Source organism: Gossypium arboreum, chromosome 11 (genome assembly GCF_025698485.1).
Source record: "Gossypium arboreum isolate Shixiya-1 chromosome 11, ASM2569848v2, whole genome shotgun sequence".
In the NCBI taxonomy this organism is placed as follows: Eukaryota; Viridiplantae; Streptophyta; class Magnoliopsida; order Malvales; family Malvaceae; genus Gossypium; species Gossypium arboreum.
Window position 1 is genome coordinate 50,802,072 of NC_069080.1, and position 12,337 is coordinate 50,814,408.

Here is a 12,337-nt window from a genome sequence, read left to right on the forward strand (position 1 = left end):
AGCTGTTTTAGCCAATGAAAAAGATTTAAGTAAAAACTTTTCGGTCATTTGTTCCCAAGTAGTGATTGACCCTCGTGGTAATGACTTCAACCACTGTTTAGCTTTGTTCCTCAGAGAAAAGGGAAACAACCAAAGGTGTATGACGTCACCAGAAACGCCATTGATTTTAAATGTGTCGCAAAACTCCAGAAAATTCGCCAAGTGATTGTTTAGATCCTCATCCTGCAAATCATCAAACTGAACAAATTGTTGTATCATTTGAATCATGTTAGGTTTCAGTTCAAAATTATTTATAGCAATAGCAGGCCTAACTATACTTGACTCAGTTCCTGTTAAATTTGGTTTAGCATAATCATATATAGTGTGCGAAGTAGGATTCTGATTTACTGGATCAGCAGCAATCACAGGAGGTAGCGGATTTTCCTAATTTTCAACCATCTCCTCGGTTATGGTTTGAATATCATCCTCTTGCTCTTCCTCTGTGTATCTTAAGCTTCGCCTTATTTCTCTTCGATTTCTACGAGCTGTGCGATCGATCTCACTATCAAAAAGTAATGGTCCCGACGGGTTTCTTCTAGTCATACACTATAAAAAACTACCATAAACAAATAAAAGAGAAAATTAGAAAAAGAAATAAAAATTTAAATTGCAAATAAAGTAAAATGGCTAAAGTAATAAAAATCGAGTGTTCCTAATATCTTAGCTCCCCGGAAACGGCACCAAAAACTTGATACGTGATATTCGCGACAGGTTTTAAAAATTTATAATTAATCGTTCTTGAAACTATATATTATCACGATGAAGGCAAGTGTACCTATCAAACAGTAGTATAGCTTTAGCAAGACCGGATTGTCAAACCCAAAGGAACCAAGAGTACTAATAATTACTTTCTTTTTATTATCTAGCCTAAAAATTAAGGGATTTGTTTATCTAAACTAATTAACTAAACTAAAGGTGCACAGAGAGAAAGTTAGGGAAAAGCTTTTGGGAAAACTCGATTGATTAAGTCAATACCCAAGGAAAAATCCATCTGGACTTCACTTGTTAATTGACTCTAAATCAGACGATTTATTCATTTGACTTGATCCGTAGAAATCCCTAAGTTATATTATTATCTCTCTCGAGACTAATAACGTCTAACCCTAGGTTGATTAATTGAAATCTCTTTCTAATTAACACCCTAGTATTGCATTAACTCGATCTATGGACTCCCTTATTAGGTTTCACCCCAATCTGGAAAAATCTTGTTACCCTATCTCTAGGCGTGCAATCAACTCTGCTTAATTACGACAAATTTACTCTTAGACAGGGACTTTTGCTCCTCTAAATAAGCACATTAACTTTAATCAATATCCTGGAATATTAAAACAAGAATTAAGAACACATAATTAATATCAAGTCAATTATTTATCATACAATTCAGATAATAATAACAAGATTCGTCTTAGGTTTCATTCCCCTTAGGTATTTAGGGGGTTTAGTTCATAATTATGAAAGAAAACATCTCAAAAGAATAAAGATAACAAAACATAAATAAAACCCAAAACTCCTGAAGGAAATTGAAGGGAGATCTTCAGTCTTGACGATGAATCCGGCTTCTAAGATGGATCAATCGGCTTTCCTTGAGTAACTCCTTGCCTCCTACTCTGTGTGTCCCTTCTAAGTGCCTCCTCAGGTGTATAAATAGGCTTTAGAATACCTAAAAGCCCTCAAGAGTGGCCTTTTCCGAATAGAACTAAACTTGGGCTCGACATGGACACGCCCGTGTGACACGCCCGTTTGCGATTTATACTATTTAAATAGGCTGTTAAATAGGCATGGGCATGTGGTCTACCCGTGTAAGTCATGCTCGATTCTACCAAAAATACACGTGCGTGTGGCCTACTCGTGTAAGGAAGTCCAGGCCGTGTTGATTTCCCACGTTGGCCCATTTTCTCCATTTTTGGCCCGTTTCTCATTACTCTTTTATGCTCACCTAAGTATAAAACATGAAATTAAAGAATTAGGAGCATCGAATTCACCAATTCTAAGGAGAAATCATCCATAAATGCGCTAAGCATGGGATAAAAATATGTATAAATTACGGTTTATCGTCGCATTAATGACTTATAATGGATGTATAAAATGATTGAATAAAATTGAAGTAATTTAATTGTATAAGTGCATTTTATTTTATTACATTTTATTGTAGATGTTCAAAATGATTCAAACCTTGATAGGGATAATCGTGTGTAAAGTTTATATTATTGTATGAAATGACCCTGATATATCAATGAAATCGGTATAGACATTTATGTTAATAAATATTCATTTAAGCAATTGTATGATCATTAACATCTCATAACTCTAGTTTGGCGATGGATAGGAGTTAGGGGTGTTACACACACGGCCTACCCACATGGGCGTGTGACCCTTGTATATAAGAAAAATTTTGAAATTTTACGAAAAATTTTCTGAGTTCCCGATTTAGTCCCAACTTGATTCTACTATTTAAATTGGGCCTCAAAGGTCCATTCAAGGGACAATATGATTAATTTCGGATATGAAAATTAAATGACATGAATTGCATGAAGTTACTCTCTAAGCTCAGATAATACTTCGTAACCCTGTTCCGGCAACAGATACGGGTTAGGGGTGTTACAATCACAACACTGCCCTATGGTTTTCGCGACACCAGCCATTATCATCTTAACTTCCCCTATTTGATGTCACAACGTCAACTTGATGAAGTATTAGAAACTTTACATTTTAGTCCTCAAAAGTGTGAAGTTAGCCTACTGTCTTAAGGTTGCAACACCGTATCGTAAGGGTTGCAACTCCAGCCTAAAAGGTCTTAAAACCTTACAATTTGGTCCTTCATTGGTCTTAGGTTATTGAAAGAGCTTTCGTAAGCTCGTATAAACCCTGGATAGGGTAATATATTATAAAATTATGATATAAGGATCATGTTAGTGGTTATGATGTATTGAATCAACATAAATTTTGTTATAGTTGATTGTAGTTGCTTCCGTAATGAATATGACATCTCATAGCTTAGACCCGGCAATCAAGTTAGGTATAGAGTGTTACACTATGTCTAGGCAAATCTATATTATATATAAAGTGATTGATTGAGTTATTGTCACTAGTCAACTTGATACCAAATCGGTTAGAAATTACTAAAATACCTTTATTTTAAAAGGTAATTAATATTATTATAAGGGTATTTACATATTTTCATACTTTTATATATTTTTCAAATAAAACAATTGAAAAACATTATTTGGGAGTTGAATATGAGACCAACAAATCTATATCAAAAAACCCTTGCCATTCCACTAATAATCATTTTTGGTATATTTTTAAATATAAAATATTTTGTTTACCACTTTGTGAGTGTAATAAAATTTAATAATTATCAAGGAAATGAAAGTAAAAGAAATAGAAATGAAGGTTAATGAAAAGAAATAGTATATGTTTATTTTGTTTTGATAGTTAAAATTAGTAAAGGGAAGTGAAGAATTTTTCACGACTTTTGTTTGGTTAAACTGCGAAAGTTAAAGAAAACAATTGTTTATAATGATTTTTTTCCAATTATATCCTTCTTATAGATATTTTATATAAAAGATTAATAAGATAAAATGATATTTCACATCATAAAAGAAACTTCCTTTCCTTTCCTTAGTTTTTCCTCCAAATTAACGTAGATAAAAAATAAATAATTCAAAGGAAAGTAAAGGATATTCAACTCCCTCAACTTTCCTTTGCGTAAAAGAAAAAAAGTTATCAAAACAAGTGTTTCCCTTATTTTCTTTCCCTTACTTTTGTTCAATCCAAACATAGGGTAAATTAGTTCAAGTTTTTTCTTCCTAAATTGAATCGGTGTAGCATGTTAGCAAAAATATTCCATTTATAATACTCTAGTCTCTGCCTTGTAAATTAAATAGTAAAAGTATTATGGAAGTACTTATATTATGAGTCAAATTGTATTTTATCTTATTTATTTAAAAATTAGTAAATTAATCCCTATACATTAGATCAAAGAGCAAAATGGTCTTTTTGTTAAAATTTTCATCATTACTATTCAGTGATGATGTGGCTAATGAAGTAAATAAGTAATGACACGTGAAATGCCACGTGTATCTCATGTTGACATAGTAATATTTAAAAAATTTAAAAATCTAAAAAATAAAAAAAATTCTATAATTTTTTAAAAACCACATCAAGATGAACCTGAGCAAATGGTAATCTAGATGAACTTGGATATGATTTTTTTAAAACCACATCCAAGTTTATGATGAACATGATTTAAGAATTATTAAGAATTATAAAAATTATAAAATCATTTAAAATTATTAAAAATAACATCCAAATCAACTTGAATTTCTTAAATAATTATTAAAAAATTATACAAAATTATTTAAAAATTATTTTTTATAATGTAACAAATTAACCAAACAACCGAAGTAAACAAAGCATACTTAAGGCCAGGTACAAAATCATATAATGAGCAGCCACTCGTGCCATACGGACCGCATGTCGTTAACAGGGGTCCGGTGCAACATTGTTCTAAAAATTCATACCCTGTAATAGATGAAAAATATAATGTGCAATAGGTTTAAGCTTCAAAGAGATTACAGTGGAGCTTAGAGTTGCACTACCTTGTGTGCCAAAATACCATCTGCTCTTCATTGATAGCAAGACCTATTGCTGCAACGCCATAGGATCCACTGGTTCTATTCATGGAGATGCTAACGACTATTTTCCAAGAAACATTTATATCCCTAGTAACAATGATAACACCTCGATCAATATGGTAAATGCATCCAGTATGTTTAATGCAAACCTATTGATGAGAAGTTTCATCCCATAAAATTTGCAAATACTAAACATGTTGAACTCTCCGTTGAAGGTTAGTTTCCAGATGAAATGAGCAGGTTTCTCAAGCAAAGGAAACTTCTTGTCTTTCAATTCTTGAAGCCATCGGTCTCCAAGTTTCTCTCGGATTAATCCACGATCCCATGTTTTGGTATAAGAACTAATGTATCTAGTAAGGGGTGTACTATGCTGGTACGTTGCGCCAACATTGTATACATGGAGTTATCCACTATGCAAATTGTGTTCCACGTATATCTATACATTTCTTACAAATTTCTCTGCCTTTTAATAACTAATATATTTAAAAACTTCAAAAACACACCAATGTATTTTCTTAATTGAGTTGATATTATTAGTTAATCAAGTTAATGAATTTTATTTTATTTTTTATAATTTCTTATGATTCAAATATATATATACATATATAATAGTAATCTTTTATAATATTTTTATTATTAATTTTAAAAATTAATAATTTTTATAGTTCTTGATAATTATTAAATAATTTTCTATGATATTGTATAAGTTTTATAATTATTTAATAATTATTTAAGAAATCACTACAAAATGAACGTAGACAATTGATTGTTCTCATTCAAGCTTAGACAACTATTTGTCCAAGTTCAATCCAAACATTGTTTTTAGTATTTTTAATAATTTTAATAATTTTTAATAATTATTAAAAGTTTTTATTTTATTTTTTATTTTTATTTCCAAATATTTGTTTATATGGTAAAATGCGTCAAGATAAGGGACAAATACGTAGCTATCTAGTTATATTGTTAAGTGATGACACCATGTGTAGCTATCTAGTTGCTCCAGCAAATATGTCATCACTTAACAATATAAATGGATAGAATTTTTAATAAAAGGACTAATTTTACTCTCTGGTCTAATGTAAGAGACTAATTTACCATTTTTTAATATAAATGATTAAATACAATCCAACTCTTGATATAAAATCTCCACGCTCATTCAACAACGCAATTGCATGCCAAAATTAAAATAAGTTGAAACAACTGTGGCTATAACCATGCGTTTGGAGCGAGAACTCTAAAATTTAAAGAAATTTAAAATTAAAGTATTTTAAAATGCATTGTTTTAAAATATTAGTATTTGTACATTTTGTAAATAATATTGTAGAGGAGAAAAAAATCTATGAAGTGTCGTTTGCTTTACTAGGATCCGACGGGCCCTCAACATATCAATATTGTCTTTGATGAAAATTGTTTCCATATTTTTCTAAGAGGTTGAATGCTTAAAAAGCGACCTGAAAAGACATTAATGACATATTTACTAAGCGAGAGCGCTTCGTCAAAGTGCCTGATAAGGCACGCACGATTGAACCGAAGCTGATGCTCTAAAACTTATAGGACAAGTGCGAATATGAGATTTATTTGGTAAGTTTTTTTGTATTATTATTTTATAGTTGTTGGTAAATTTTTGAAACCTTCATGACTAAGTAAAATTGATCCTAGAATATTTTAAATATTGATACCAATCCCTGGTGCAAAAAGGGAAAACAAATGGGAGAAGGAATACAAAAGGTTTCACTGAAACAATCAATATGATTTTTAGTTCATGAATTATAGCAAGTAAAGTTTACAACCAACATAAGCTCCAACATAAGCTTTAATGGAGAACAACTCTACAATTTAACTAATGTTGATTTCCATAGAATTATATTGAATAGCTTCCCAAAGAGCATGTAAATCATCAAACGGTTCCGGGCAGCGGAGTAAATATAAATGCTTTTTTTATGACAAAACATCATGCGACCAAAGTGAAATGCTTATATCAGATAGAACAGGGTATTCAGACGGATTGCAAACTATTGAGTTGCAAAACTTCCTTTAGGCATTGAACAGCACCCTCGTAGTTTAAGAATCCCATGAACCAAAATTCATGGGCATCAACAGAGGTAACTTGGATGTACTTTTCAGAAGCATTCACTTTGCTTGTTGATGGATTAATTGCTTTTAGTTGATGTAATGGGATTATTACCTGTTTTATCAAACAGAAGAATGTCAAGATTCGTAACTCGGTAACAAGGTTTAAAATATCATGTCGGTGGTAAAACCGGTGAAACCTCTAGTTACTGGATTCATAACTGGTTTCTTTCAGTTTTTCTAGATTCTCTGGTTTAATAGACACAAGACTAAACAAATCACTTGTCCTAATTCAATCGGTTCAACCTATCCGTCCAGTCCCCAACATTAAGTTTCTATACCGTAAAACAGTAACATCATGGAGAAGACAGCTAAAAGGACCTCACTCTAACCAATATGTTCTAAGTGCAAGCATGTAAGGGTTGAAGAAAAAAAACCTTATAATAGCTCCATTCAGTCTGGGTACCATTTTTATATGAAAGAGGACTGTCACTGCAATATGCAAGCTTTTCTGTAGATACATATAGAACTCCCATGACAGGACCAGCTGATGTAGATAAGTAACATGCAAAACAATCCTGAAGTTTCTCTTCAGGAACTGTTTCAAAAGTTTGTCTAAAAATCTTCTCATAGCCACCTTCAGCCAAAACCTTTGTTCCCTGAGCAATTCTTCCCATGGCAGCCTCAGCAAGACTTGGGCTTGTTTTTACTGATTTAAGAAATGAGGGAAACGTTATTTAAAGTGATTTTATGTATGTGAACCTGCTTTGAGAAGAAAGAGGGAGGATTGGGTTCATGCATTATAAGAAATCAGAAATAGTATATGATTCTAACTAATATCTCTCATTTCTTAAAGCATGACTCGGATTTGATTTCTTATTTCTGGAGGAGAAGAAAAGAAAGCCCAATCATCGTATCAAAAATGTTAAAATTATGTTTAAAAGTGGATTATTAAACCCAATCACAAATAAATGATAACGAAAATTGATTATTAATCAATTATGATGTCATTGCAAACTAAAACAAAATCAAATTACCAAGCATACAATAATATCAATTCCAATCATGGAAACCTAAGACATACGAGCAAATCTATCTAATCTCTCATTAACAGGAAAATTACCAATACTTAAAAATACATACTAAGACAAAAGGCAATTGATTTTTTTATATAAAAAATAATAAATAACATACAGTGTTGCCACGTGTTTCCGGCAAGATCCTCGGCTTTCTTCGTCGCTTCTCCCATTATCCTCTTCCATCTCCAAAAGGCATCCCTCACTATATCCATCTTCTCTGTTTACAATTTTAAGGAAAGAAATACAAATAGTTATAAATTTAAAACAAAAGATATTGTTAGAAATAAATGCATGAAGACTTGCCTTTGAAAGAAGCCGAAGAAGAATCCATAGCGGGAGCCTGAGCAAGGTTAGGATTGTATCTGTTAGGAGCGGACATGTTAGCGTCGCGATCCGCAGCAGGCGATCCACTATCCAATGGATGAACCGAGTTCCTCAATCCCGATTGTGCTTGGTTCGGTGATTGCTCGCTTTGAATCTGACTCTCTTTCTCTTTCTCTTTCTCTGGCTCTGTTGTTGGCACAATAACAAAGCCCTCCGCGTCCATTTCGGGATCCGAGTTTTTCGGGTCCGCTTTGGCATTCGGTTCTTGAGCCATAGATTGCGTTGAGCTGGACTTTGGCTCGGTTTCCTTCTTCATTTTTTCCATTTTTTTAGAACGTTCCGAGAAAAAAAAACAGCTGCGCGTGAAGCGGCGCGTGAAGGATTTTGACTGTTGCTTTTTCTTTCTTTTGTTATTATTTGGGATTTGGTTTGAATTAATCTCATTTGAAAATTATTTTTTATTATTTTTTAAGAAAATTGCTTTTTATTTATTTCCATTTTTGAAGAAAATATTTGGGAGTTCGGGAAAGATGAGTTTGGCGGGAAGTACGGTCCTGCGATGGTAGCGGAACCGTCCAACCTGATGACCTTTTTTAGCGCCAATCTGATTCTTATCCTTCTTTTTAACTTTTCCTTTTCTTTTCTTTTTAAATGTATTTACTCTTTGCAACATAAGATTTATGGAGGAAGAAATTTTAAATGTATTTTAAAGTTATAAATAATCTTTACTATAATTATAATAAATTACTATAATCTACAATAAACCTAATATTAAAATATATTGTGGCTAAATTTATGTTAGGCTTAATACATATTTTGACCCTTAAAGTATATATGTTTTCTCACTTTGATATCCAATTTCTTTTACTCAATTAGGTATTTAAAATATTTTTATGTTATGTTCTTTAATCTAATTCTTAAATGGACGTTAGAGGTGAGTGCTCAATCTAGTCGAGTAAAAAAATTTCGAGTTGACGAGTTATATTTTATCATTCTAATTCGATTTGAAATTTTTTTCGAATCAAATCAAGTGAAATGAAATTCAAGTCGAGTCAAATCGAGTGAAATTGTTCGAATTAAATTAAAAAATAAAACATGTCAAATTAAAATATTGTTACAATATACCTATGATGGGCGTCGAAATCACCAAAAATAATTTCTACAATTAAAATAACTCTAAATAGTAGTGAAGAGTGGTAGTAGGGTCGAGTCCACAGGGATTGGTATTATAATTAACTTTCGCGTTTAACTTGTGATCAGAATTTCTGTCGTGTCGATAATCGTGGCAATAGTCGTGCCAACAGTTCTGCCAACGACTCCAAACGGACCTACTGAAAAATAAACAAATAAATCAGGAGAGTTTTGAAATGTTTAGAAATTAAATAATTGAAACAACATAAATAAATAATTAAATAAATTAGAAATTAAATTAAATTGGGAAATGAATTCAAATTTTGTAAACAGATATAATAAGCCTTAGCCTTAGACTCAGTGGATTCCGGATTTTGAATCGATCCTCAAAAATTAATTTTCTCCTCCAAACAATAAGCTGGTTATAGCAGTTAAAAACGTCCTAACCGCCAATTCTTCCTCTCGTAGTTGGTCCCGATACAACTTGCAAACCAACCGTTACAGATTATCAAACCGAGTTACACGCGTTCCCGATTCAAGATTCTGCCAACCTTGCATTCTAAAAAACCCAACTCGGATTAACTTCCTCAATCGCGTGGGTCGTTTAAACACGATCACTTCTCCCTTAATTTGTTCTCAGAGATCCGAATATAGCATGGCCGACTTGTTTCTCTAACTGTCTGCAAACACGACTCCAACCCAATGCGCTTTTTGATTTGAAATCGAGTCAACTTTAATGGATGAAATTGTCAATCCTGATACTTAGAAAAAATAGTGAATACCGATTGAAAGGATTTTTAGTACGGATACGTATCTCACGATTCTTGACCGGAAAGAATACCAGCCTAAAGCTAAGTTAGGATTTAGCAAAGCATGGATTTAATCATGCTTTGGTTAGCTATGGAGTGGATTTGAATGAAAATGATGAAAGTTGGAAAGGGAGGGGACTTGGAAAGGAATTAAACAAATTTTGCAAAAACAAGAAAATGGAAATGGGGTTGTAGTAAGCCACTGACGCATGAATTTGGATAAGAAATAAAATAATTCTTGTTTAATTCCAAGTGAAATCAAGTGTATTTTCAAGCTACCATAAAGGCCATATTTATATATATATAATTTACTAAATTTGACCTAACTATCCACTACAAAATTAAAATTAAAAAAATAAATTTATATTTTCTTCTAATTTTAGCTTTTACAAATTCAAAAGAAATCTGATGAGTCTTTGACTATTTCCACATTTTTGGTTCGGCCTCACTTTACTGATTGTGCTACAAATTAGTTATTTTCTACTCATTTTTTAATTCATATCATCCCAATTGCATTCCTGACAGGATTAAAACATAAAATCACTAATTCAACAGGGATCAATTCAAGAATTAATCAATTTAAACACAAGAAATCATGCAAATTTAACATGTTATCAAATCCCCCATACTTAGCTCATGTTTACCCTCAAGCATATTGTACTTTTATACATTAGAAATTATTCAATAATTTATTAAAAATCAAGTCTCTTTTTTGCATCCATAATCGATGTCAACAATATAGGCAATAAATAAATAAATAAATATTAAAATACCTAGTTTGATCAACAAGTGTCATAAAACTGAAACATGTGAAGTAAATCATTTCACTAAATTAAGTTTGAACCAAAATTTGTAATGTATTATTCTCAATTAATCATGCAGTAATAATTTTTTATTATTTTTTTTAATTTTAAACGTGGTCAAACCTTTTTACGTGAACTAAGGTGACAACCTAAGCACCCTACCTCGGTTACTCAATTCAAACAATCTTCCATGTTTTTTTGAAATCTCAGTTAGCAGAATTATTGTAAGTTTTCAATTTGTCACTCAAACTCTTTTACGCGAGATGAGATAACAACCCAGCACTTCATCCTGATTAATAAATTTGGTTACTTTTTCGAAACCTTCACTCATAACTTGAGCATTTATTTATTTATGTAAAAGCAAATATTTTTTTCCAAACAATCAATTTTTATGAAAAATCTAGTTACATATATCAACTTTAAAACACACATGTCGATTAATCTAGATACTTGAACACTTTATTCAAAAACTACCCATTTGTCCAAATTAACTAAGTAATGAGATTAGAGGCTCAATGTCAAATAAACTATCGAATAAATCTAGCATAAGATTGAACATATGCAAAAGAGAAGCATGCAACAAAAATCGATCAATCATGCATACTCCTCATGTGTTTTTAACGATGTTGTTGGTGTTAGGGGGCAATGACTTTGCAGGATGTCAAGGATTGTAGAGACTTGGATTTCCACTGCTTCGAGTCGAGTTTCGATCCGACTTAAATGTGCCTCTATAGATAAAGGAGGCTACTCCTCTTGCTATCTAGTAGTGAAGTGTGGATGTTGGCGAAAGACCTTATTTCCACGAGTAGTTCATGTACCTGGAGGAACAAAATAATATGCAGTAGGGTTGCCGGCAAGTAAACTCATAGAATCCAAATAATATTTATCTAGACTATCCATAGTATATGCACATGTTAAGGACAAGAAATCAACTTTAGAGGGAAAAAGTTGAGAGGTTAAGTTTGTAATATACGGCCCAAGTATTAGTGGTCGATTAGAGCTTAAAACAGCATGAAAGTTTTGTGTAAACCAATATCCTAAATTAACTTTAAAACTAGCATGCATACACCACACACACACAAAAAAAAAAAACAATTCAGTTTTAGTTAAAACAGATGACGAATCATTTTGACCTGAAAAACTAAAAGGTAAAAATTGATGAATATATCTCAAAGCGGGTTCATGCACCAATAAGTCCTTAGAAGTCTTTGGATTATAAAGTTGATTTCTAAAATGAGTTAAAGCACAATAAACATCTTGTGTAATATCCTGATTTTGGGCCTAGTCAGAATAGTGGTTTCGTGACCACAAAATCCGAGATATAAATAATTATTTTATGATTATTTTAAGGTCTATGATATGATTGCATGATTGTGTGAAAATTTCGTGAAGAAATTTTATGCATAAAGTGCTTAATTTGAAATTTGGGACTAAATTGAATAAAT

The 12,337-nt window shown here is 31.9% G+C and overlaps 1 protein-coding gene across 1 annotated transcript; it reads right to left on the reverse strand.

The window, feature by feature from the left end:
* Positions 1-6,405: 6,405 nt before the first annotated feature.
* LOC108452274 (GLABRA2 expression modulator-like) lies at positions 6,406-8,850 on the reverse strand. The gene is made up of 4 exons (XM_017750049.2): positions 8,129-8,850; positions 7,941-8,042; positions 7,184-7,455; positions 6,406-6,861 (listed from the first exon to the last, which is right to left on the reverse strand). The coding sequence occupies exons 1-4, from the start codon at positions 8,472-8,474 to the stop codon at positions 6,673-6,675; spliced, it is 909 nt and encodes a 302-aa protein (XP_017605538.1). The 5' UTR covers positions 8,475-8,850; the 3' UTR covers positions 6,406-6,672.
* Positions 8,851-12,337: the final 3,487 nt, after the last annotated feature.